At 47.0% G+C, this 27740-nt stretch overlaps 1 protein-coding gene across 3 annotated transcripts; it reads right to left on the bottom strand.

Moving 5' to 3' along the window:
* Positions 1 to 504: 504 nt before the first annotated feature.
* ELMOD3 (ELMO domain containing 3) lies at positions 505 to 27556 on the bottom strand. Of its 3 annotated transcripts, none has more exons than XM_061210684.1 (12): positions 27380 to 27556; positions 26007 to 26292; positions 22061 to 22138; positions 21493 to 21562; positions 17663 to 17731; positions 16533 to 16624; positions 15048 to 15171; positions 14691 to 14813; positions 11848 to 11978; positions 2319 to 2395; positions 1903 to 2030; positions 505 to 1454 (listed from the first exon to the last, which is right to left on the bottom strand). In XM_061210684.1, exons 2-12 carry the CDS (start codon positions 26058 to 26060, stop codon positions 1252 to 1254), a joined length of 1149 nt encoding a protein of 382 aa, XP_061066667.1. In that variant the 5' UTR covers positions 26061 to 26292; positions 27380 to 27556; the 3' UTR covers positions 505 to 1251. The 3 variants fall into 3 exon arrangements, with proteins under 3 accessions (XP_061066667.1, XP_061066666.1, XP_061066668.1); XM_061210683.1 differs by having other exon boundaries at positions 27392 to 27556; XM_061210685.1 differs by lacking the exon at positions 1903 to 2030 and having other exon boundaries at positions 27392 to 27556.
* Between the last annotated feature and the right edge of the window lie 184 nt (positions 27557 to 27740).

The following is a 27740-nucleotide window of genomic DNA, read 5'->3' as shown; positions in this document are numbered from 1 at the left end:
TGTCATCTCCACCTCTGTGATGGGCCTCCCCCTGCATGGGGCAGCCTTGGAGAGGCCTGCGGGGCTGGACAGTTGTCTTCCATGACTCTACTTGAGGGAGGTCAGAGGACGGGAGAGCAGCCTAGTGGGGCTCTCACCTGCCCCCCGCTCCCCAGCGCCAAAGCCCTGGAGGCCCTTTTGTGAGTGGAGCGACAACAGCCGGCTTCCCCAGAAGCAAATATAGGATGAACACCAGGCAACTTTAACAAGAGCCAGGGCCGCCTTGCCCACTGGTTACAGCGTGCAGAGTCTCCGGGTCTGTAAGTGCAGCAGGGTGAGGCTGGACAGTGTATATGAACTTGGTGGGAGTGTGGCCAGGGCACAGCGACCTCTCCTGGGCCCATGACCAGCACCAGAGACAACCAGGACATCACCCGGCCGAGTGCCTGGCTCTAAAGGGGACCCTGGGGTAACAGGGCCGCAGGAAGGCACAGAGCTTGTCTGGAAGGAGAACACTTGAGACTCTTAACCCAGAAGAATTCTTTTATTTAAAAACTGCTGGTACGTGAATTTCCTCCTTCCCTCGCCCAGACCAGAGAACCATCCCTGATGGGACCTGCACAGCCTCCAAGGGGGTAGCCCAGCTGGTGGGCGGTTAGGATGGGTGGCAGCAGACACCTAGCACAGCGCCTGGCTCTGTGTCACAAGCAGTGGGGAGGAGGGATGGGGAGAGGTGAGGGCGGGATAAGTGCAAGGCCAGAGACCCCAGAGGATGGCGAGGAAGGCAGGCCCATGCCCACTCTCTGGTTCATGCTGCCCCCTGTCAGCTGCTGCCACCGCTGCCATCTCCCTTCACATTCTAACTACTCAGCCCATGTCTGGTCCCTGTCCCGTGGACCCCTGAGGCCTGAAAGCCCCGCTGCCAGGGAGTCAGAATTCCGGCACCTCTCCTTGGGAACATCTTTGATGTAGGGCTGTGTGGAACATCCAGATGGGGTCTCCCACCTCATGATCTGTCACTGAAATTACCTAGGACCCAACTCTGGAAGCTGTAGCCCAACTAAGATTATGGCAAAGTTTTCCTTGCTCTGTAGGAAGGTCTGCGGGGAGTGGGTCAAATTTAACAGCCCCTCATGTCTCATGCAGGTGAGGGTCCTTGGCTCCCCCAACAGGCTTCCTACATCCCTTCTGCTAGGGCCGCAAGGGGCAGAACGGTGCCAGGGTACAAAGCCCCTTCAAGGCTTTTGATCCGGCGACGCTCACTGGGGTTGGTCAGATCAGCCATGTGCCTTCAGAGGAGTGTGGTGGCAGGTCACACACTCCTGTGAAAGTGAGATCCTTGGAGGGAGGGGCTTGTGGCCCAGCACACTTCCGCGCCCCCAACAGGGAGGCCTGTCCCTTTGACACTCCAGCCAAGTAGATCTCCAAGGTCTTGAGCAGCCGTCTGGGGCTCTTCTTGGCCAACACCTCCAAGTCTGGAACAGAGAGGATTGGGGAGCAGGAGGCTTGTGGGGGCTGTGGAATGCACAACCCAGAGACTCTGGAGAGGAGGGTGAAGGAGTCATCTAAGATGGAGAGCTCACCAGAGAGGGAGACCTAGGAACCAGATTCGGCCACAGGGACCACACACTCTACCCTGTCCAGGACAGTCTCAACTTCGAATAGCCAGTCCAATTGTTGGGCCCAGCTTTTGATTCAGAAAATATAGTCACCCGATGTACAGGGCCAGAAAGGGAGGAGAGTGGCGGCAGAGGAAGGAGAGCGGCAGGCTCCTGAGGGTGGGATTGGAGGCCTGGGGAAGCTGGAACTTGAGAAGCCGTGAATGGGGGGTGGGGGGAAAGGAGGGCACCCAAAACCAGTCTAGCAACCACCCTGGGGTCCCTGAACCCGGGGACCTAGGCCTCCCCAGAAGAGCGAGCACACCTCTGAGGACAAAGCACGCGTCAGAGATGGTCTTGTGCTGCGTCCTCCAGACGTGCGCAAGGCGGAGGAAAGTGGCGGCGTAGAAGCTGTTCACCACCGGGATCACCTTCTGCTGCCGGTTACACTCCCTGCAGGACGAGGGAGGTCACCTGCTCAGCAGTGGACAGAGGCTGACACCTGGGGGCCCTCCCGCCCCGTCCCCAAGGGGAGCCCTTCCCCAAGCAGCCCTCACATCTTGAGGTCAGGGTTGGGGAGGAGAGATGGGCTGCGAGGCTGGTGCACAGGGATCTGTCCAGGTACCCCGGAACCAGCAGGTGAGGAAGCGAGCTGGGAGGATGAGGCAGGGGGGTTGGGGGGTGGGAGGGACCCAGGCTCTGCTGGCCGGGGAGAGCAGGGTGAGCAGCGTGGGGACTCACCTGGAGAGACATTCCTCCCTTAAGGCCTGGATGGCGATGCGGGTGATGTTCACGGACATCAAACAGAAGGGGAATTGCTGGAATGGAGGGGGTACCGGGTCAGTGGCAATCCAGGCTCTCACCTTCTGTGCTTCCCATCACCCACAACCCAACCTGGCCTGCGGGAGATAACAATCACAGCCAGAGGCAAGCAGCTGGTATTACTGATGCTTACATTTAATTTTCACAATAATCTTCCCATTTTACAGAGGAGGAAACTGAGGGTCAGTGACCTTAAATAACCTTCCTAAGGTGTTGGAACCAAGATTCCTACTGAGGTTGATTCACTCCGAAGCTGGTGCACAAACCCCTGTGCTAGTTCTCCGGCCTCTTCAACATCTGATCCATCAGCTCTCCTTGGCCTTCACCAGGCCCGCCCAGTGCGCTGCCTGTGGACCACATCACCCCCTGGGGTTGGATGGACACAAGAGGAGTGAGGCTCAGTTATCTAACCAATTCTATAGGTTGTTAAAATTTCTTCTCCCCTTCTCTGGGCTTCTGGTTATTTGCTCATAAGCTTTTCACCCAAAAGCAGACAGAGAAGGTACAAGTAGGTAAAAAGTCAGCCTTGACTTAGGGCGCACCCCATCTCTTAGTAACACAGAGGCCTGAGAACGGGCTGTGCAGGTCCTACTCCCGAGCGGGGCAGACTGGGTCCAGCAGGGCTGCTTTACCAGGAAGGGCCTCCAAATTCCCTATAGTGTCCACCTGAATGCTTTCTTTTCGGAGGGGCCAGTTCCTTCCTATTCTTTAACAACAAAAACCCAAGCAAATGAAAAGAGGCTTTCCCCAGGGGATTTGCAAATACTGCATGTTAGTTTCCGCTGTTGAACCCACACAAGGACATCGGCTGAGAGGGACACATAGACCAGTGCGTTCCTTAGCTTAGAACAAGAGCCAAAGTCTATTTATCCCATCTGCTTCCCTTGAGAAGAAAAATCTGTTACATTGTGATGTAGAACTGTGCTGTCCAGTACTATAGCAACTAGCCACGTGTAGCTATTTAAATTTCAATTAATTGAAAATTAAGTAAAATTATAAATTCAACTCCTTAGTCTTACTAGCCGTATTTCAAGTGCTCAATAGCCACTCTTGCTTAGGAGCTGCTACATTGGACAGTGCAGATAGAGAATATTTCCTTCATTGCAAAAAGTTCTAGTGGCCAGCTCTGAACTGTAGAAGGTCTTCTGGCTCCACAAGGATTTTTCTCAGGGCCTTCCATGACACCTGGATTCCAGATCTTGGCCTGGCCACCTGCCAGCTGTGTATCCTTAGGAAGGCCACCCAAAGTCTGTGAGACTCGCCTCTCCCGTCTCTCAAAACCACCTAGAGGGGTGGGATAGGGAGGGTGGGAGGGAGACGCAAGAGGGAGGAGATATGGAGATATATGTATATGTATAGCTGATTCACTTTGTTATAAAGCAGAAACTAACACACCATTGTAAAGCAATTATACTCCAGTAAAGATGTTAAAAAAAAAAAAGTGAACACAGCAGGCCTGAGATTGCCATCCTTAGAAAGGCCTGCTTATAAGGCTGGCATCTGGGAACTTGGATTTTGAGAGGGTTCCCACCATTCCCTCAGGCTGACTACTGTACCCAAACTGCAAACCATATGGTTTATGCTGAACACCTGCCTTCGCTCTGATTCTGGAATTTTGGTACGTGCTAGACAGATGGTGCCTGCGTGACCAGCCCCCAGTAAAAACCTCGGATACTGAATCTCTGATGAGCCCCCTGGTTGGCAACATTCCACGTGTTACGCAATTCGATGCTGGAGGAATTAAGTGCGTCCTGTATGACTCTACTGGGAGAGGACTCCTGGAAGCCCGCACCTGGTTTCCTATGGATGTTGTCCATGCACTTCTTCCCTTTGCTGATTTTGCTTTTGCTGCAGTAAATCACAGCTGAGAGTACAACTATACACCAAATCCTGGGAGTCCTCCCAGTGGTCCTGGGGACCCCGACACAAGGGCCATGCTGAGTGGAGTCAATTCGCTAATCCTTACAAAAACTCTCCAGGGTAGCTTTTATTATCCACAGTCTACATTTTCTATTATCCCACAACCTACCTCACAGAGCTGCTCTAAGGAGTAATTTAGATCACAGGTGCAAAATGCTAAGTGCAGCACTGGCCTGAGGAGGTGTTAACAAACGTTCATAATTATTATCTGCGCGTCAGTGGGTAGCTGAGGTCAGCAGCAATGCATCTCTACCTTTGGGTATTGCCTGTTTAATTATCATAATATTTGTATAATATCATCCCTTCCCTTGATTTTTTTCAGTCTAAAAATAAATATGGGAACAAGAACATGGTAGCAACATAATTAACAGAGGATCCGAACTTAGTGTTCATTCATTCTCAGGAATATTTTTGTAAAAGCCTACTTACTAAAAAGCAGTGAAAAACTGGAATTCAGATAGAAATATCTCCTTTCCTTCAGCAGTTCCCTTGGACCTGAAAAGTGTGGCTTTGAGCTAAAATACCACACTGAGGCTGTGTTTAGGGAACTGACTAAAAAGACAGCAGAGGAAATCAGACGTGGACACTTCTGAGCTTCCATTTAAAATTTCATTTCTCTTCACGCCTCACAGTTGGGATTGAACACCTTTGAACACTGAAGCAAGAAAACCAGATTGTCTTTTGCGGCTGCTGCTGACATGGCCCCATTCCTGGAGGTTCCAATTCAGTAGTTCTGGGGAAGGAGGGGCCTGGGCACCTGCATCCCCCCAGGTGACTCTGAGGCGGGCTGCTGGCTGAGAACCCCGCTGTAAGGAGCCCACTGCTGGGCGAGCTGTCAGGTGATGGGGGTCCTCGCCCCAGCTTCACCACTTACTAGCTGCCCAGTTTCGTATATGCCCAGGAGTGAGATTGCTGGGTCATATGGTAATTCTATTTTTAGTTTTTTAAGGAACCTCCATACTGTTCTCCATAGTGGCTGTATCAGTTTACATTCCCACCAACAGTGCAAGAGGGTTCCTTTTTCTCCACACCCTCTCCAGCATTTGTTGTTTGTAGATTTTCTGATGACGCCCATTCTAACTGGTGTGAGGTGATACCTCACTGTAGTTTTGATTTGCATTTCTCTAATAATTGGTGATGTTGAGCAGCTTTTCATGTGCCTCTTGGCCATCTGTATGTCTTCTTTGGAGAAATGTCTATTTAGGTCTTCTGCCCATTTTTGGATTGGGTTGTTTTTTTAATACTGAGCTGCATGAGCTCTTTATATATTTTGGAGATTAATCCTTTGTCCGTTGATTCGTTTGCAAATATTTTCTCCCATTCTGAAGGTTGTCTTTTCATCTTGTCTGTAGTTTCCTTTGCTTGGCAAAAGCTGTTAAGTTTCATTAGGTCCCATTTGTTTTTATTTCCATTACTCTAGGAGGTGGATCAAAAAAGATCTTGCTGTGATTTATGTCAAAGAGTGTTCTTCCTATGTCTTCCTCTAAGAGTTTTATAGTGTCCAGTCTTACATTTAGGTCTCTAATCCATTTTGAGTTTCTTTTTGTGTATGGTGTTAGGGTGTGTTCTAATTTCATTCTTTTACATGTAGCTGTCCAGTTTTCCCAGCACCACTTACTGAAGAGATTGTCTTTTCTCCATTGTATATCCTTGCCTCCTTTGTCATAGATTAGTTGACCATAGGTGTGTGGGTTTATCTCTGGGCTTTCTATCCTGTTCCATTGATCTATATTTCTGTTTTTGTGCCAGTACCATATTGTCTTGATTACTGTAGCTTTGTAGTATAGTCTGAAGTCAGGGAGTCTGATTCCTCCAGCTCCGTTTTTTTCCCTCAAGACTGCTTTGGCTATTTGGGGCCTTTTGTGCCTCCATATAAATTTTAAGATTTTTTGTTCTAGCTCTGTAAAAAATGCCATTGGTAATTTGATAGGGATTGCATTGACTCTGTAGATTGCTTTGGGTAGTATAGTCATTTTCACAATATTTCTTCCAATCCAAGAACATGGTATATCTCTCCATCTGTTTGTATCATCTTTAATACCTTTCATCAGTGTCTTATAGATTTTTGCATACAGGTCTTTTGTCTCCCTAGGTAGGTTTATTCCTAGGTATTTTATTCTTTTTGTTGCAATGGTAAATGGGAGTGTTTCCTTAATTTCTCTTTCAGATTTTTCATCATTAGTGTATAGGAATGCAAGAGATTTCTGTGCATTAATTTTGCATCCTGCAACTTTACCAAATTCATTGATTAGCTCTAGTAGTTTTCTGGTGGCATCTTTAGGATTCTCTATGTACAGTATCATGTCATCTGCAAACAGTGACTCCTTCTTTTACTTCTTTACTCCTTCTTTTCCGATCTGTATTCCTTTTATTTCTTTTTCTTCTCTGATTGCCGTGGCTAGGACTTCCAAAACTATGTTGAATAATAGTGGCGAGAGTGGACATCCTTGTCTTGTTCCTGATCTTAGAGGAAATGCTTTCAGTTTTTCACCATTGAGAATGATGTTTGCTGTGGGTTTGTTGTATATGGCTTTTATTATGTTGAGGTAGGTTCCCTGTATGCCCACTTTCTGGAGAGCTTTTATCATAAATGGGTGTTGAATTTTGTCAAAAGCTTTTTCTGCATCTATTGAGATGATCATATGGTTTTCCTTCTTCAATTTGTTAATATGGTGTATCACATTGATTGATTTGCGTATATTGAAGAATCCTTGCATCCCTGGGATAAATCCCACTTGAGCATGGTGTATGATCCTTTTAATGTGTTGCTGGATTCTGTTTGCTAGTATTTTGTTGAGGATCTTTTTGTCTATATTCATCAGTGATATTGGTCTGTAATATCTTCACGTTCCTTTGCCGGGAAATGAAGATTTACAAGGATCATCTCTGCCCTACCTTTTCGCAGGCTTGTCATGTTGATGGAATGAAATAACAGACGGAAATTGCAAGGAAAGCTATACAAATTGTTGTCTGTGAGTAACTACTGTTGTGAGGGGCTTCCCTGCCTGCCAGCAATCAGCCAGATGGGGCCTGCATCTCAGCGTCTGAACTGTAGCACTCCTCCTCCTCAGGACAGCGTGGACCATGCACTTCCATGGAGTCCTGGGTTCCCCCAGCATCTGTAGTTTCTGGCCAATTCCCCTTTAGTAGGATGTACCACAGGTACCTGAGACCTCAGCTCTCTCCTTAGGAAAGAGACAGGACTGGCTGCTGGCAGGTCTGAGTCCCCCAACTGTTACTCTGTCTCCTACGTGCCTCATGGAAAACTGCATTTTCAAGATTCATAAGGGCTTGAGGTGAAGTTTTCCTTTAAACCTTGGAGTTACTTAAGAGTTCAAGGAATCATAAAGCCAGAAGGGACCTTAGAATCATTTAGGCCAAATCTCTTATTTCATAAAACAGCAAAGTGAGGCCCAGAGAGGCTAGATGACTTGCCTCAAATCATAGCTAAGTAATGATACTGCAGATGGAACTAGGATCTAGCTTCCTGACACCTACACCAGCCCTCTTATTATTTTAAGCTGCTATTCCTTCTTATTGTCTGACATGCATGTTGTGGAGTAAATATAAATCCACAATAAATTCCACAAAGGCCAGCAGGTGAAGGGATGAGGAACAGGTTGGTCAAAGTGGTCAGGCTGGTCCGTACCCAGATCAAGTACCCAGGGCATCCTCTCTCGTCTTGCTCTTCCCTCTGCCTGGGACGTTCCTCCCTCAGATATCCAATGACCTACCCCCTCACCTCAGTCAAGCCTGTCCTTGAAAACGAATGAGGGATGCTGAATTGGCACTAACTCTCTACCCTGGCTTCCATATTTCTGCAGGAAGGTCTTACAAGAGAGCCTTCAAAAACCACAAGAAGGGAGGCACTGAGGTCAGAGATGATTTCTAGGAAATACTCATTAGCTGGGGAACCTTGGGCAAGCCATTTCCCCTCTCTGGGTCTTCACTGTCTGTACAACAAGGGGCTGGCCCAGTGACTGCTAAGATATGCCTCAACCTCTGGGCCTCCTATAACAAAGCAGCGTCGCTACAAGAGACCGCATTGTTTCAAAAGCTAACTGGTCTGGTTCTCAAACTTGACCCAGACATTACCTCCCCGCATCGTGAAGAGCACAGAATACGCCCACATTCTCAACTCATGGGTCCTGATATACCTCAAGACCAGATCCTCACAAAGTCCCCTCTTGCCTCCTCCAGTGTCTCCTGGAAGAGATGGGCGTACGTGAAACTGTCAGGTTTTAATGGGTACTTTTCCTCAAAGATAACAGAGATATGCAGTGAACGAAATGAAAAACTGCCCAGGTGGCAGGAACTATGTGACTATTTGTTTTGTAGTCAAGAAGTTTTAGATTCAAAATGGATCTATCTCACCTTACAATGGCTGTGGGTACATGTGTGGATGTATGTGTTGTGTGTGTGTGTGCAGGCGCAAGCGCAGATATGATTTTGAAAACACAAGATGTATTTACGTATGCATGTATTATCCGTAAGATGTATATAAAATGTATTTTTGCTCACAGAAATCAAAAGTTACTTTGATAACTAACACTCCTTGAATGACTAATGTGCTTAGCACTTTACACAGTTTTTCTCCAACTCAGAATAAGTCTACGGAGTTGGGATTATTTTCTCATGTTACAAAGGAAGAAGCTGAGGTTCTGAGAATTAACTAATATGACCAACAACACAGTTACTGGAACAGTCTGTTTTTGCAGTGCAGGCTGGCCTGACTCCAGCTCTAAGACACAATGATCTGAAGAAAATGCTGCAGGTCTGACCTTCAGCCACTCATTCTCAGCTCCTCTCCCTCAGGCAGCATCACACCCCCCTTCCCGTTCTCTGTGAACTGCTGCTGGGGCCTGGACAGGTCTGCTCACCACTGGAGACCATTCCTTTCAGAGTCAGGAGGGAACCAGTGACACATATATATTTTCCAAGCTCTGGCCACTGAGAGGGCCTAGAAGCAGTGAGATCTTAATACCAGTGAGAACAACCAGCACTCAGATCTTGGTTTCCAAATATCAGTCTCCAACTAAAGAACAAGAGCTCTTTGGAGAAGTGGTTGATCTCAGGGCTGGGAATCATTCAGGAAAAATACAAGAGCCTAGAGCATCTTTAGGATCCAGAAAGTAGAAAAGTGCTCAAAAAAGGACAGGGCATGCTGAAAGGGCACAGGTACCACCTGAAAGAGCTCTTAAAATGGTCGACATGGGAACAATTTTAGCAACAAAATAAATAATAAAAGTGTTGGGTTATATCCCATAGAATAAAATAAATATCTGAGTCCATGCGGATATAAAAAGTACCTGAACCAATAAATAGCAAAGGCAATTCATTCTTACAGAAGAATTCCAATTAATAAATTTAAAAATTAATAAATGTAGGAGGAATGAGGGAAACAAAATCACTATTAGAACCAAGTTTGAGGAAAAACAGGATATTTGTATAGCTTCCAAGTATCTTCCTCCAAGACAGTGATTAATTACAAAGGGAAACATAGTAACTTTACAGCATAGAAACCTGGCTGATACCGCCTTAACCATGTGCCCAAGGTTAACTTCACCAGGAATACGACATGTTGACATGGGTGCTCCTGACATGAGGTACGTCACTTCTGTAGTTGTCAAAAACGCATAACCTGTGGCTTCCCTGGTGGCACGGTGGTTAAGAATCCGCCTGCAGGGGACACGGGTTCGAGTCCTGGTCCGGGAAGATCGCACATGCCACGGAGCAACTAAGCCCGTGCACCACAGCTACTGAGCCTGCGCTCTAGAGCCTGCGAGCCACAACTACTGAGCCCGCGTATCACAACTACTGAAGCCCGTGTGCCTAGAGCCCGTGCTCCGCAACAAGAGAAGCCACTGCAGTGAGAAGCCCGCGCACCGCAAGGAAGAGTAGCCCTTGCTCGCTGCTACTAGAGAAAGCCCGCGCGCAGCAACGAAGACCCAACGCAGCCAAAAATAAATAAATAAATAAATTTATGAAACAAACAAACAAACAAATGCATAACCTCAGTCTAAAATTTATATGGCAGATGGAACCACCCCCAGCCTCGCTCTTTCTTTTCCATTTCAGTTGGTGGCCACTCTGTCTTTCTAGCTGCTCAGGCTAAAAATCACCATTAATGCCTCTTTTTCTTACACCTGTACCCAAACCATCCGAAAAATATGCTGGCTCTATTCTCTACAGCCCATACACTCAAGATTCTATATCCAGAATCTGATCACTTCACAACGCCTCCTCTGAAAATACCCTGGTCCAGATCACCATCATCTCTTAACTTGATTACAAAAGCCCTCACCAGAGACTACTCTCAAACCAATGGCTGGTAGGATCCATTTAAGAAGGTAAGTTGGATCGTGTCACTCCAGGCTGTTCAAAACCCTCACCTGACTCAGAGTAAAAGCAAACATCCTCATCATAGCGTACCGGGCCCGACACCGTCTGCTCCCTGTTACCCCATCACCTCCTTCCTACCGCCCTCCCTGCTCCTCTGCTCCAGCTGGCCTCCCTGCTGTTCCTGCACATGCCAGACATACACCTCCTCTGGGACCTTTGCTCTAGCCGCCCCCTCTGTGTGGAATGCTCTTCCTCCAAATACAAGCTTGGCTAACATCCTCACCTCCTTTAAGGCTTGGTTTAAGTCTCACCCTCTCATGAGAGCTACCCTAATACCCCATAAAACTGTAATCCTCCCACATTCTCCTAACCTTGCCTACTTAGCACTTACCACCTTTAACATACTCTATAATTTATTTATGTATTAGGCTTCCTGTCTTGTCCTCTCTGCTGGAAGGATCTTTGTCTGTTTTGCTCACTGATGTTTCCCAAGCACCAAGAACAATAAGTAGCACAGGGAATGCTAAATAAATACCTGCTTAGTACATGAATGAATTCCAGGCCCCATGAATCTGGGACAGATGAATGGCAGGAAACAGGTCAAGTTTGTTTTCTAAAATGGAGGGACTACCACCTTTTACTACAGGGGAAAACCATCAAACCAACCCTGGAGAGCAGGCCTGGACAGAACCTGAGGGCTACAGGAGCCACTTCTGGCCTTTCAGCAAGTCCACGTGTCACCTGACACTTGGAGCCAAACATTCTTCTCTGGGCAAATAAAGGCTGACCCCCCCCTCCTCCAGGGTCAGGAGAACCTGCCAATACTCGGAGGGCAGTGAGCTGAGACACTGGTACCACAGTTGTGTCTAGTGCTTTTGCACATTACCTCATTTAATTTTCCCAACTATCCAGCTGACGTTTCCATGATTTCCCCTTTATGGATGAGGAAACCAAGGCTCCGAAGAGTTGAGGCACTTGCTTGAGACACACACTAATGAGTGGTGGAGCTCAGATTCCAGCCAGGTCAGGGTGACAGGGATGCCCATGCCTGGTTTGCCTCAGTTGTCCTGAGGACCCTCAGCAATTGGAGATCTACCTGCAAAGCTGTCATGGTTACTAAGGAGAGCCTTTTGCCCAGGTCCTAGCCCCTACAGCCCTCTCTGCTGGCTTCCCACCAAAGCCCCACCTGGACATGGTGACGAGACAGGCGGAAAATCTCCTGGGCCATCAGCAAGGTCTTTGAGTCCATCACCAGGTACAGGAGATGCAGGAGGGCAAGGAAGCCTGCTCCTCTCAAGTCTGTGGCTGGATTTGTTCCTAAAACAAAAACCAAGAGGAAATTCAGGGAGCTTAATGAAATCCCTGCTCTGTGAGATTCAATGACTTGGTTACCTTAATCACTGTCCAAGTGGAGAGCCTAGACTTCCCCTGCCTGACTGTAACAAGGTGCCCCTCAGCTCTGCAAAGGCAGTCAAAGAAGCGGGGAGCTGGGACTTTTATCCTTCTCTAGTGCTAAGGAGCCCACCACACCCTCTGCGACATCAGTGAAGGCTACATGGGAACAGCAATGAGGCACCCCTGCCCCACCCAGCCAGTGGTATTAGTGGAGGTCAAGTGGGATACCTGGATTTCTATCCCCACCTGGCAGTAATGAGGTGACATCACCCTTCCCCCACTGCCCAGTGTCAGAGGAGGCCTGCTAAAATAGAAGATTTAAAGATGATCAACACTGTCATTACATAATACCCACAATATCTAGGACACGATAAAAAATCACTCATTACACCAAGAACTAGGAAAATCTCAATTTGAATGAGAAAAGACAATCAACAGATAGCAACACTGAGATCACACATATGTTGGAATTACCTGATAAGCAATTTATAGCAGCTGTCCTAGGCAGAATAACGGCACCTCCAGAGATATCCACGTCCTAATCCCCAGAACCTACAAGTACGTTCTGTTGCACAGCAAGGGGGAATCAAGATTGCAGTTAGAATGAAGGTTGCTAATCAGGATAGATTGCAGTTAGAATGAAGCTTGCTTATCAGGATAGGGAGATTATCCTGGATTATCTGGCTGGGCCCAATGTAGTCAGAAGAATCCTTAAAAGTGAGAGAGGGAGAGGTAGAAGCACAGAGTCAGAAAAAGAGATGTGAGGACAGAATCAGCTCAGAGAGATGCTGTGTTCCTGGCTCTGAAGGAGGAGGAACGTGGGCGGACTCTAGAAGGTGGAAAAGGCACAGAAATAGATTTTCTCCTAGAGCCTCCAAAAAGGAATGCAGCCCTGCTGCCACCTTGATCTTGCCCCAGTGAGACTGTGTCAGACTTCTGAACTACAGAACTAGAAGATAATAAATCTGTGTTGATTTAAGCCACTAAATTTGTGGTAATTTTCTGCAGCAACAATAGAAAACTACAATAGCAGCTATCATAAAAATGCCTTTGATAAGCAAATACAAACATTTGAAAAAAATGAAAAAATAGAAAGCCTCAGTAAAGAAATATCAGATGTAAAGAACCAAACAGAAACTTCAGAACTGAAAAATATAATACCTAAAATTAAAAACTCACTGGATGGGCTCAACAGCAGAATAGAGACCAAAGAGGAAAGAACCAGTGAACTTGAAGATGGAACAATATAAATTGCGCATCTGAACAACAGAGAGAAAAAACAAAACAAAATAAACAGAGCCTTGGAGACCTCTGAGCTATACAGAGATCCCCCTAAAATGAACAGAGCCTCTGGGACCTGTGGAACAGTAACAGAAGATCTAGCATCTGTGTCATCAGAGTTATACAAGGGAGGAGAAAGAGCAGGGCTGAAAAAAGTACTCAAAGTAATAATGGCTGAAAATTTACCAAGTTTGGCCAAAGACATAAACCTACAGATTCAAGAAGCTGAGCAAACCCTTAATAAGATAAGCCCAAAGAAATCCCCACTAAGACATATCATAGTCAAACTCCTGCAAACAAAAGAAAAAAAACAAACAAAAAAGATCTTGAAAGCGGAGAGAGAAACAACTTATTATCTAACAAGGAGAAATAATTCAAGTGACAGCAGATTTCTCATCAGAAACCATGGAGGCCAAAAGGAAGTAGCACATTTATTTTCAAGTGCTGAAAGAAAAGACCTGTCAACCTGGAATTCTACATTCAGAGAAATTATCCTTCAGGAGTGAAGGGGAAATCAAGACATTCTCAGATGAAGGAAAGCTAAAGAACTTATTGCCAGCAGACCTCCTTTAGAAAATGGCTAAAGGAAGTTCCTGAAACAGAAAGGAAGTGATAAAAGAAGGAATCTTAGAATATCAGAACGGAAGAAAGAACAATGGAGACAGTAAATATATGGGTAAATACAACAGACCTTGCTTCTCCTCTTGAGTTATTTAAATTAATGGTTGAAACAAAAATCATAACACTGATGTGATTCTCAATGTACACAGAGGGAATATTTAGGACAATTATATTATAGATGAAGGAAGGTAAAGGGACTTAAACACATCGTCAGTACCAACAGAGCACCAATTAATTATGAGTATATAAAGTTCCCTTTTTAAATTAAGATATTTTCCTATTCTATACAAATGTAACTTGATATGATTTTGAAAAAATAGTACAGTCCCAAAACAGGTGAAATCATTTTGTTTCACTCAAAAAAATGAAATAATATAAAAAAAAATTTTCATTGATAGTAAAAGAAAAGAATAAAAAGAAAACACTGGATTCTAAATCCTATTACTCCCATGCTTTCTATCTCACTTAGAGTAAATATTTTACACTGGCCTGCAAGGCCCCGAGTGAACTATTCTCCTTCTCCACTTCAGCCACACTCCTTGCTACTTCTCAGAAAGAGTTACACACATTTCACCTCAGGGCCTTTGCATTTGCTGTACCCTCTTCCTGAAATGCTCTGCCCCAGATATCCTGTCTCATGGTGCTGGCATGACAGGAAGAGGACTGTCTGGGTTCTCACTCTATTCCTGGAATAAGGAGTCAGGGAGAAGATGAACCATTTCCCTCTCTTACCCTGAAAGCCCAGATCTTCCCAGTGGTCTCCGTGGAGGGCACAGTCAAACTTGGAGCCGGTCAGCTTCTTATAGATGGTCTGGAGGACTCGGCCATGCATTGGGTCTTGGCTATCCAGGCCACCTGCCCCAAAACACACCCATGCTCTGTTGGATTGGCCCTCAGGGGAGGACTGAGTGCTTCCCAGAGAACGGTACAGCCAAGACAGACCTGGCCGGTGCTCCAGACACTCTGCTCTCCCCCCAACATGGTAAATGCAATAGCCTTGGCTTAGTCTCAGCAACCGGGTAGGCAAACTGTGCTCTCTGTCTGACCACTCACGCAGCGCCTGCCTTGTGGCAGCACCCGTGCACTCACACTGAGCGATGGTCAGGACCAAGTCCCTTTCTTCACGGAGGCCCTGGTGGAGCTTTGGAGGCCCGAAGAGGCAGTGCCGGAGGGCAGCAAGCCCGGTCCTTCGGATCGTTGGCTGGATTCTTTTCTGGGGAGGAAGGTGCAGGCAATAGGCAGAGTGTTGTGTTGTGTTCATCTGCTTTAATGAACTTACCATCAGGCTCAGTACAGGACTGGTCTTGTAGAAAGGAGTGGTTCTCCCAACTAACTGGCTGGCCTCTGGGCCAGGGAAATGGGGCAGAAGCTGTGAAGCAACTGCGAATCTCTGGAGACAGGCTCTTCCAGCTCGTAGGCTCTTTGTAAGTAGAGAGAGATGTCCCCAAGCACAGGCCTTATCAACTGGTTGTCTACATTTGGTCCTCTGGGCTTTTCCAGAAATAGCTATGTCACTGACTACCAAGGAAGCTAGAGGTGGCTGGCTATGGGGGCTGGCATCTCACAGATGCCAGGCCAAGTTTCCCAGCAGGGCTGCCTCTACCCTTTGTATGTCTGTCTCTGTCTCTTTCTGTAAAGGACACAAATATAAAGTCTAACAGCCCTCTCAACTTCTAAGATAAGACAGTCAGTGGGGGGGACGTCTCTGGTGGTCCAGTGGTTAAGACTGCACGCTTGCAATGCAAGGGGCGTTAGTTCAATCCCTGGTTGGGGAACTAAGATCCCACATGCCATGTGGCACGGCCAAACAAACAAACAGTCAGTGGGCACTTTTTTGGAGCAGGATACCCCTGAGGGGAGCTGGCGCCGTCTGTCCACACCACAGCAGCAGTGCCTAAACCAGCTCCTGCTGACTTCTCCTTGTTCACAGCCATTGCCGCAGGGCTTAGGATACTCTGATTTCGGCAGCCTCTGGATCTCTGGGTCCTACAAACCAATCTGATTCCTATCTTTTTAGCCTCTCTCTTTGAGCCAGGCTTTACGTTGAAGATCTGAAATCACAGTTCTCTAAACTTACTACTGGTCACTCAAGATTCCCCAGAAAGCTTGTCAGCTTTTACTCTCCTTAATATTCTTTCTTTTTCCAACCCCACATATTTTTTAAATTCCCAAATAACTTCTTGTTCCTCTAGGGGATGGAAGATTTTCCTACGGTGGCAGTGAATTACTCAGCTCTCTGGACAGGCTGCCCTGCTTCCCCAAGGAACTCCCTAGCATCTGACTGCAGCCCTCCCCATCCCTAGGAGGGGAAAGCGGGGAGCAGCTCCACGGGCCCCTATAAGACAGGGCCACTAGAGCTCCGGGGGCACAGTCCCTGAAAGGCTGCCGGGGCCCATGACATGTGGGTCCTTGGCCACTTGTGATCCTGCGCCCCGAGATTTCTTAGTTGAGACAAAGCCCTCACCTGGAAATTTCCATCTTGCTTGCCCAGTGCCCTATCCTGGCGGGGACGAAGCCTGGCTCCTGGGAAGAAAGTGCTTTGCTTGAGACCCCCAAACCTCCCTACTGTCATACCTTGAAGGAAGAGAGGTCCACGGTCTGGAAATGCTGGAGGGCCTCACTGAAAGAGATTAGCTGCCCAGGCTGGTCTGAGCTGGCCCGGCTCCCTGTGGCAAAAGGGAAGACACTCTGGCACTTGTAACAGTAGTCATTCTATCAGCAGACATTTACTGAGGGCTGCTGGTTGTCACCTCTAAGCCCAGCGCTGACTTTCAGCTGTAAACGTCAGACACCTACAGTTACAACCAACCCTCTGTCAAGGGGGTGGCGTTATCTGCTGGGCTGACTCCCTTTCGGACCCGGCTGTGCAGAGGCTGACTAGGCTAAGCCCTGAAGTGAGTGGGGATAGATCTGCAGGGGTCCCTAATGTCCACTCATCTGTGAGCAGGGGCAAGTCACTGCCTGGAGGAGGTACCCACGTAGGAGCATGCTACAGGTTTGTTTAGGCGCCTTTCCTGTCTTCTACTTTGCCCCTTCTCACGCCCTGGATACGAATGATCCCCTACCCAGCCTTCGTCACAGGGTACTGACTCATCAGTCCGCAATACAGGTGATGGCTGATACAGTCCACTCTAACATCTCTTCAGGAGCTCAGGTGGGGCTCAGGCTAGATTTGGGTCCCAGTTCTCCCCTCCCACAACTCCATCCAAACCTCCTGAAAGGCATGAGAGACAGTTTTTTTATTTTTATTTTTTTTTAAAATTTTTTTAATTTTTATTTTTTTAGAGAGACAGTTTTTGATGCAGCCCTCAGAGGCTTCCAGCAGATGGCTTCAGCCCCCATTTCCAGGGACTTCCTTGTATAGTGAACAACCTGCTCGACCTGACACAGGGGTCCTAGCTGCCTGCCTCCATCCTCTGCCTGACCTCATCACCCTGCAGAAGCTGACCCTGACCAAGGTCCTCCCTGTCTTCTCTCACGGCCAGCGGCCCTCTCCCCATGGCGTTCATCCCCATTCCCTCCAGAGGTCGATGGCATCACCTCTGAATTGGGAAAAGAGATTTTATCCTATGTCACGTATTGAAAACGAGAAGACCCAGCAATTCTGTATCCTAATCCCAGAGGCACAGAACATCAGCCGCACGGGTGGATCGTGTGTTTAGCAGCAGCGGGCTGTGAGGAGGCGGCGCCATCCCTGCGGTTACCTGTCTCTGGCTGGATACTGTCCACAGCTTCCCATTCTTCTTGGGCTCGGAGCACCTCTGTATTCATAACTGCAATAGTGAGAAAAGGAGACCCTCTGAGATCTAGGTGTGTCCGGATTGCTGTCGTAGCCCCCGGCCTTACCTGCCTGCCTTGGGCCCTGTCGCTGCCCTCTGACATGCCAGAGTGAGCTTTCAAAAAGGCAGATCTGACGTCAGCCCGCTGCTCAGAACCCTCCAGGGATTCTCCATAATTCTCAAGATGAAACCCCAACTCTTCACAATCGGGAGCCTTGTTACCTCTCTGGCTCTGTCCTAGGGCATCCAGAAGTACCTGAAGTCTCTCAACACCCCCCTTGGGTGCCTTTGCACACCCCGCTCTCCCACCTTCAGTTCCAGCCCCTTCTGGCGCAGTTCCATCTCATCCTTCAGCCAATTCCGGTATCACCCTCACCGGGGTGCCTTCTTTAGCCTCTGTAATCCGTGTTAGGAGCTGCTCCATGAGAGACCCCGACACCCCACGCTTATCACCATGTTGTAACTGTCTTGCCCACTGCACTGGGAGCCACAGGAAGGTAGGGTTCTCAGCGCCTGACACATGACAGGCGCACAATGAATGTTTTTGTTGTTGTTGTTTTTTGTTTGTTTTGTTTTTGGCCGCACTTCACAGCATGCAGGATCTTAGTTCCCCGACCAGGGATCAAACCCGTGCCCCCTGCAGTGGAAGTGCAGAGTCCTAATCGCTAGACTGCCAGGGAATTCCCCACAATGAATGTGTGATGAATGAACGAAAGCACAACAAAAGCGGGGGAAACAGAAGAAAAAAGCAGCAGGACAGGCGCTCTATAACCACCACACACCCCTCTTCTCCACACCACAGCTGCCACTCTCTGGCCCAAATTGCTGGCAGCATGGCCCATCACTGGCTTTTCCCATTTGCTACAGAGGACACTGGCAAACAGTGGGGAGGATGGAGAGACCTCCGTCTGACACCCAAACTCGTGAGCCTTCTAGCCTGGGTGGTGAAAGCAGGTTAGGACAGCTCCCCTCTGCCTCGCAATCCGGGCTGAGGACATCACGTGACAGTGAACTGTTTTGGAAGTATACTTGCAAATGAAAGAAAAAGCTACCAAAAACTCAAAACACTAAAGGATAATGAGGACAAGGAGGCTGCTGGGGAGCTGAAGGGGACAGTTGTGAAAGCACAGTGTAGAGCCAAATAGCTCGTGAGCTTTTCATCTCCGTCCCTCACGAGCTGTACTTCTTTGGGCAGGTTACTTAACCATTTGTAATCACTCTTCCAACTATTGTGAGGATGACGTAACTCTTCAGATTCTAGGGGAGTATGTGGCCCAAAGGCCACTTGCTCAATAAACAGCAGCTAGTATCACTGACGCAGTTGTGGGCTCGGGTCTGGCAGGGATGTGGACGGTGGGAGCAGATGAGATGGGTCCGGGGCCCTGAACCCTGGACCTCTAGGACATTCAATCTTGCCAGCCCCACCCCGGGGTAGCAGACTACATTAGGGCTTCCAAACTAGATAACTTCAACAGAATACAGAACACTCAACCTGGGACAGTGAAGAAAATAAAACTTACTTCCAGCATGCTGGACCCTTGGGAGATGAAAAAGAGGGTCAAAGTGGCGAAACAAGAAGAGCGGAACAGCAGCCATGGATGCTCATCACGACGCTGAGAAGAAGCTCCCCACCCTTCACCCCTCATCCACAGCCAGCTTCACTGACTTGTCACCCTTCAGATCATTATAAGCAACTCGATCAATCTTTCACCCCACACACCTTCACCCACAAACGAGCTGATCAAAGGTTGTGAGCCAGGAGCACAGACCTCACAGGCGAGGGTGTGGGAGCTTACTGTGACAGCAAGGTAGTCAAGAGAAAGTCCAAGGTCTCAAGCAGCAACGCAATCTGGTGCCCAAACTGGAGACCAACATCCAACCCATGTAAGAGCATCTCTCTCCTTTCCTTGTTCCTTTAGGACTCCCACCTCGGAAGATGATCCTGACGTAAATACTATTTTTCCCCTACACTGACAGAAGAACGAGGAGCCAAAACACAAATCTCCAGGATAACAAACCCAGCTCACGTTAGTACGGCTATTTATCGTTTTTCCTTTTGTCGATTGCCTCCTTTATTTAGGCCCTCTTCTACTTAATCACATAGTAAACAGCACAGCTGATTTAGTTGGCCTATTAGTTTAAATTAGCTGAGAGCAATCTGGGGAAAAAACTGTAGTTGTTTAATATGATTAAAAATATCTGGCAGGGGGCTTCCCTGGTGGCGCAGTGGTTGAGAATCTGCCTGCTAACGCAGGGGACATGGTTTTGAGCCCTGGTCTGGGAGGATCCCACATGCCGCGGAGCAACTAGGCCCGTGAGCCACAACTACTGAGCCTGCGCGTCTGGAGCCTGTGCTCCGCAACAAGAGAGGCCACGGTAGTGAGAGGCCCGCACACCGCGATGAAGAGTGGCCCCCGCTTGCCACAACTAGAGAAAGCCCTCACACAGAAACGAAGACCCAACACAGCCAAAGAAATAAAATAAATTAAAATAAATTTAAAAAAAAATATCTGGCATATAAATGCCAGTTGTACTGCAATAGAAAATATTTTGGCATTTAAGGCAACACCTCTAATAAATGTTAGGTTTGTCACCACATGGTAAAGACAAAATTCAATTAAAAGATACTTTACAGACCTCCATATAATTTTTCTACATTGGAATATTTTTAACAGACCCCATATTCTTAGAGATTACGTTTTCAGTCTGCAGAATTTAAAGATAACAATACACACCAGTGAGCACTCACTATGATTTACATTCTGTGTGCTACGCACTTTACATTATCTCACTTAATCCTTACACAATTCCTATCATACAGGTTCTGATATAATCCCTGTTTTACAGATGAGGAAAGTGAGGGTCAGAAAGATTAAGTGACTTGCTCAAGGTCACAGGGCTGATGGGTGAAAGAGCCAGGACTTAGGCCAGAGATATCTGACTCCAGAACTGGTTCTTCTGAATTGGTGAGTGTGCTTTTCTGTGTAATAAATTAGGAAGTAGAATGAGCTTTAAATATAGTATGGGACGAGCCATATCAAGCAGATAAAACAGGATAACTTTCCAAAGGCTTTTCACCCACTCTGTCTCATTTCATTATCACAACATCCCTTTGAGAACACAGGAGGTACTAATATTTCCACTGTAGACACAGAGTTTATATGATTTGCCCAAAAGACACACAGCAAGCTACCAGCAGGGCTTGTGGGGCCAAATTAGAACTCAGGTCTCTAACTTCTCTTGAAGGATGATAAATCTATGAAGTTCTACAGGAGGGGCATCCCTGGTGGCGCAGTGGTTAGGAATCCGCCCGCCAATGCTAGGGGACATGGGTTCAAGCCCTGGTCCGGGAAGATCCCACATGCCGTGGAGCAACTAAGCCCGTGTGCCACAACTACTGAGCCTGCGCTCTAGAGCCCGCGAGCCACAACTACTGAGTCCGCGTGCCTAGAGCCCGTGCTCTGCAACAAGAGATGCCACCGCAATGAGAAGCCCGCACACTGCAACGAAGAGTAGCCACCGCTCACTGCAACTAGAGAAAGCCCGTGCACAGCAACCAAGACCCAATGCAGCCAAAAATAAATAAATAAATAAATAAATATATATATAAAAAAAATTCTACAGGAAAAGTAGTGAGAGAAATTCAAATGAGGAAAAGCAGACCCATAGGGAGCGCCGCCTTGAGTCCCACCCAGGCTCCGAGAGGGACTTACCAGCCGGCTCCCAGCCATTCGCTTCTGCCGAGGGGGACTTACCAGCCGGCTCCCAGCCATTCGCTTCTGCCGTCAGGGCCTGGAGGATGCCGTGGTTCTTCAACTCTGAGATCTGTAGGGGCAGCTGACCTTTAGTGTGAGGGCGGAGTCCACGTCCCCCCCACCCACACAAACAAGTCCCACCCGCTGTACCGAGTGTCCTCGAAACTGGAGGCCAGAAGAATCTAGGCTTCCCACATGGGTTGGTTAAAGCCAATCTTAAAGCGAAGCACCCGGAAAATGCCAACTATGATGGAGCAGTTGGGTGACGTGGGGACAAGTATGAATATATGCCCTCCTTGGAGAGCAGACTGACAAAAATCCACTCAATTGAGACAGAGGTGCGTTTTCGGTATTCCCGCTGCACTTTATATTCTGCCTCATTATAACAATTATCTTATTAGATAGAGGTTGTTTTGCATGTCTGTGCCCTCCCCACCCCCCCCCCCAAAGTGTGAGCTACTGGAGGGCAGGGTCAGTGCCACCCTGTGTCCCGGTGCCTGGCACCACATAGCAGCAAGTAACACAAGCTTCTACCGACAGGAAGCACTGAGGTGTGGGTGATACGTACAGGAATTCCCCTGAAAGCCAGAAGAGCACTGTTGTCCTTGTCACATGGTGGAGGGTACCCAGCAGACACACTTTCAACCTGCAAGACAAACCAAAGTCAGTCTCCTGGGCACGTAGTAGTCCCTCAAAGATGACAGCTTAAATGTCACACCTTTTTCCAGTAACACACACACAGAAAATGGATGAACTCCCAAGAAGTCAACTACAAGGAATACTGTAAGGGAAAACTCCTGTTTAATCGGTCTTAAAAAAAACCACGAAAAGCTTAGTTAATGTTAATATGATCTTTAAAAAAAATTTTTTTTTAATGTATTTTATTTATTTTTGGCTGCGTTGAGTCTTCACTGCTGCGTGTGGGCTCTCTCTACTTGTGGCGAGCGGGGTCTACTCTTTGTTGCGGTGCACAGGCTTCTCATTGCGGTGGCTCCTCTTGTTGCGGAGCACGGGCTCTAGGTGCGCAGGCTTCAGCAGTTGTGGCACGTGGGCTCAGTAGTCGTGGCTCGTGGGCTCTAGAGCGCAGGCTCAGTAGTTGTGGCGCACGGGCTTAGTTGCTCTGCGGCACGTGGGATCCTCCTGGACCAGGGATCAAACCCGTGTTCCCTGCATTGGCAGGCAGATTCTTAACCACTGCGCCACCAGGGAAGCCCAATGTTAATATAATATTATACAGATTTCCTGGCTCCGTTCAAGGTCTCAGGGCTCTGAGTAAGTAAAGTTGAGCGAAGCAGTTTCCTCACTTTTGGCCTTTCTGCTCAGCCAAACCTTCCCCCTACTGGAGCTTAAAAAACCATCTGACCAACTTTTTGCAACTCATATCACCAATACAGGGCTAATTTTCCTAATATGTTAAAAAAAAAAAAAAGATCCTACAAATCAGTAAGGAAAAAAACCAACCCAGTAGAAAAATTGGCACGGATATGGATGGTTTACATAAAAGGAAACACAAATAGTTCTTAAACATGTGAAGAAATGCTCAACCTTACTTATAACAAGAAAAATGTCAAATAAAACTACTCTGAGAAGTTTTTCATTTATCCTATTATCAAAGATCAAAAAGTGTGGTAACACTGTGCTGGCTAGACGACCAAGAGTTATAAGACACTGGAGAGTAAATTGGTACCACCTCTCTGGCTTGACAATACCTGATGAAATCACATATGCTGTGCACATTTGGGGCCTGCAATTTCATTGTAGGAATTTATCTAACACATACAGTCATCCATGTACAAATGACATGTTTACAGTGTTATTCATGGTAGTACTGTTTATAAAAACAAAAAGCTAGAAAAACCCTGACTGTCCACTAATGGACTTTTAATTTTATTTTATTATACTTTATATAATTTTTCCCCCCGTTTTACTGAGATATAACTGACAGACAGCACTGTATGAGTTTAAGGTGTACAGCATAATGAGCTGACTTATATACATCATGAAATGATGACTACAATAGGTTTAGTGAACATCCATCATCTCCTATAGATACAACATCAACAAATAGAAAAAAAAATTTTTTTTCCTGCGATGAGAACTCTTAGGATTTACTCTTAATAATTTTCATTTATAATATACTGCAGTGTTATCTTTATCATGTTGTACATTACATTCCTAGTACTTATTTTCTTATAACTGGAAGTTTGTACCTTTTGACCGCCTTCATCCAATTCCACCCCCACCTCTGGTAGGTACAAATCTGATCTCTTTTTCTATGAGTTCCTTTGTTTGTTTTTGTTTGTTTGTTTTTGATTTTGATTTTTTTATTTTTGACCGCGTTGGTCTTCGTTGCTGCGTGCGGGCTTTCTCTAGTTGTGGCGAGTGAGGGCTGCTCTTTGTTGCAGTGTGCGGGCTTCTCACTGCGGTGGCTCCTCGTTGCAGAGCACGGTCTCTAGGCACGCAGGCTTCAGTAGTTGTGGCTCGCTGGCTCTAGAGCACAGGCTCAGTAATTGTGGTGCATGGGCTTAGTTGCTCTGCGGCATGTGGGATCTTCCCAGACCAGGGATTGAACCCGTGTCCCCTGCATTGGCAGGCGGATTCTTAACCACTGTGCCACCAGAGAAGTCCCTATTTGTTTGTTTTTGAAGTATAATTGACCTACAACAATGTTAGTTCCTGGTGCACAACACAGTGATTTGATATTTCTATACATTTCAAAGTGATCGCCATGATAAATCTAGTTGTCACTAATGGACTAATTTTAAACAAATTAAAGCATATCCACTCAATGAGATCCTATACAGCCATAAAAAAGAGTAAGAAAGTGCTTTATGGACAACTTGGAACAATCTTCATGATATATTAAGTGAAAACACAAAGGGAAGAGTATATACACTATTTTACCATTTGAATTTCTAAAAAACACATAAATATATTTGCTTGTCTTTACAGAGACTATTTCCAGAATTATATCCAAGGAAGTAATAACTTTGCTTCCATCAGGAAAATTGGGTAGCTGGGGGACAAGGGTGCAAGGTAGTTTTTTCACTATATGTACATCCTCTGTACTTTTGGATTTTGAACCATCTGCAGAATTATTTTCTCTAAAATAAATAAAAGAAAAAATAATAATTAAAGGAATCAATGCTTATGTCAAGGCCCGAGAATCCCAGATTGTCCTGTTACTCTAATCCCTTCCACATATTTTTGCCAACTAACATTCCTTAAACACAGCTTTGATTTTTTTGATTTCTTTTTCCCTGGGACACAAGAATGGACACCTAAACACACCACAGCTGAGCTAACTCATCCATAACTGACCTCACGATGCCTAAGCACTATTGTCTCCCACTTTGATCCAATGAACATATTCGCTGCAGCTCCTCTCACCTCCAGCCCTTGGGTCATGTGGTTTTCCTCCAGAATCCGCCCCCTCCTCCACCTTCTCAGTGTTTTCTGGTCCCTTCAAGATCAGTTCCACCTCCTCGGGGCGGCCGACCTTACCAACTGGGGCTACAGTGGTCCCTCACGTCTCTAAGTCTTATAGCCCCTCTGTATGTGCCACAAGGGCCTGTGCAAAAGACCCGTCTCCCCAGTCAGACTCTGCCGCTTTGAGTGCAGGGACCTTCTCGTATACTTGTTTTATATTTCTTAGACCATTTGCACAGCACTAGGCTCAAGATACATTCTCAAAAATATCTGCTAATTCATCGTGCTGAACAGCTCCCTGGAGAAGTCTGTGTGCTCAGGACTCATCGCATCCTTCCTTTCCCTCTCCGATTCAGTCCCCTCTAGTGTCCAAAGATGGATGTTCTCTGGAAGAACAGTTCACCTATCTTAGAACAGTGACAAAAACCTCCCTGGACTCCCAAAGCACAGGCTTTGTCCCCATTCTGGCCACTGAATCCCACAGGCTCCATTTAAGACTGTTTCTGGGCAAGGTAGTGAAAAAGGTAAGGAATGCAGGGTAAGCCACCAGGCTCACACAAAGACACAGCACACTGGGGGACTTCCCTGGTGGTCCAGTGGGTAAGACCCTGCGCTCCCAATGCAGGGGACCTGGGTTCGATCCCTGGTCGGGGAACTAGATCCTGCATGCTGCAACTAAGACCCAGTGCAGCCGAAAAGAAAAAAAAAAGACATAGCACATTGAATCAGGGGTCCTGACGATAATCAGGCCAAAACACGCGTTGGAGAGAGAAAGGGCCAGTAAGGTAAACAACCCAAATTGATGAAATACACATTTCTTGGGGGATTCTGCCTGAAATTCCCCTCCCACCCAAGCAAATCCAGACCAAAATCCCATAGCCCACTTAGAAAATAAGCTGTCAGGAAAGGCAACTGACCCAGAAGTGACTAGAAGCTTCTTCTAACAGAACAAAGAGAACTATAGTGAGGATTTTTCCTACACATTTCTAAAGCTCCACACCCTCTTGATGTATGCTCTATCTTATTACTATTAACAACATAACCCAAACCAACACCTTCTTTCCCAAACAGAAGTGCTTGCTTACCTGTCCATCTCTTAATTCTTTCTCATTATGGAAAGAGCAAGAGTTTTCATTCATGACTCAAAATCATTTGTGCAAGTGAGCTTCGTCCTTGGGCTCAGAAACGAGTTTAATAAGGTCTGAGATTAGAAGCTCTGGGGAGAGCCCGAGATCCGACTGTTCTACCTTTGCCTTCCTTCTTGGCAGTCATTTAGACTAAGAACAAGAAAACAGTCCCTGTGTGCCATCACCAGGGTGTAGGTTTCTGTGAGTCCCGAAAGAAGTCCCTGAGCTCTCTGGAGCCTCAGCCCTGAAAAAAAAAAAAAAAAAAAAAATTTAAAGAATAAAACTGGTTTCGTCATTCAGTTATGCTTCTGTTAAGAACTGACTTTAAAAATCTTCAAGCAGCTGTAAACATATTCTGAATAAACAGGCTGCTTTAGCCAAATGCCTGCCTCTTATTATCCATGTCACTGGATGGAAAGAAGGGGTGCCTGCAGGAGTCCGAGGGCTGGACCATCAGTACCCAGGAGGCAGCACCACTGTAAGTGGTGGGGATCTGTTTCTGACGATGAAGTTACTGAGATCTGGGGCAGCATCTCAAAGGGCTGTGGCTAATTTAGAGTGACACGTTGGTGCGCGGTCTTAGCTGAAGTGCTCAGGCTTTGCTTAGGTCTCAGACGCAGGTTGGGCCTAATACCAGATTCGGTTCCTACGACGGTAGAAACTCAAAATGCAACACTGTGCCTACTCTTCCTCAGTTAGCTCCAATATTGTACATGTGGCAGCTGCCTAGCCAGTCTGGCTAGCTCTAAGCCCTTCCTCTCATGAGTCCACCTTAGCAAGAGGGCTGGACAGGCCCACACCTCATCGTGGGGGAAGTGGACACCATGGATGTCTGTCACAACAAGAATCTGGATAAGTACATAGATGACTGGCAGTCATACCTCACAAACTTGGTTGACTTTTTTTTTTTTGGCACGCTGCACGGCTTGCAGGATCTTAGTTCCCTGACCAGGGGTTGAACCCGGGCCCTTGGCAGTGAAAGCATGAAGTCCTAACCGCTGGACCGCCAGGAAATTCCCCAGACTTGGTTGACTAAGGAAGGAGGGTGGCACTGCTCTGAGGTCAGCCCTCCAGAGAATATGATCTGGGTTCCCTGCAAACTGGCTGCCAGTAACAAGATGGACTCTTTGTCAGGGGACAGGACGCACTGACTGATTCCTAACACCAAGACCAGGAACACCTCCCGACTCTAGGGCTAGACATTTGGCTCACTGTAATTGAGGGAAAGTTATGGCTCCTCAGGAACTAGCTCTCTCTGGGGTCTCAGCATCTGCCTCCCTTTCCTTTCCCTCCTCCTTGACTTCCATGACAGCATATGACCAAACACTCACACACTGGCCAACCTTGTGAAGGTGACACGCAAGTATGGTGACAGCAATCTCAGGAAGGCTCTTCTGTTACTGGGCTCGAAATGTATCAAGCAGCGTAGATGCATGACCAGCTTTACATGCCTGCTAGCGCCTCAGTTCTGGCTGCAGCCCTGCTGGGGGCTTCAATAAGGACAGTTACTATCTGTAACAGAGAAAGAAAAGAGCAGAAACTGTCAAACAAGCAAGTACTCGAAGTCACAAAGTCACTCCTACCAATATTAGGCAAGTTCCTCATAGCTGGACCTGAAGAAATGGCCTTCCTATAAAGATGGATCCTTTCCAAATTCAGTATTTATGGTGCACCCACTTTACTTTTTTAATT

This window comes from Eubalaena glacialis, chromosome 14 (assembly GCF_028564815.1).
Source record: "Eubalaena glacialis isolate mEubGla1 chromosome 14, mEubGla1.1.hap2.+ XY, whole genome shotgun sequence".
Lineage (NCBI taxonomy): Eukaryota > Metazoa > Chordata > Mammalia > Artiodactyla > Balaenidae > Eubalaena > Eubalaena glacialis.
Note: the sequence above shows the minus strand (reverse complement) of the source record. Positions and strands in the feature narration are given on the sequence as shown.

Coding starts and splice junctions, on each gene's coding strand:
- ELMOD3 (XM_061210684.1), bottom strand. CDS start 26,060: ATGAATGAAAACTCTTGCTCTTTCCATAATGAGAAAGAATTAAGAGAT. Junction 22,139..26,006: donor AAGAATTAAGAGATGGACAG/GTAAGCAAGCAC, acceptor TTTGTCTTGCAG/GTTGAAAGTGTGTCTGCTGG. Junction 2,031..2,318: donor AGGGAGGAATGTCTCTCCAG/GTGAGTCCCCAC, acceptor CTCGTCCTGCAG/GGAGTGTAACCGGCAGCAGA.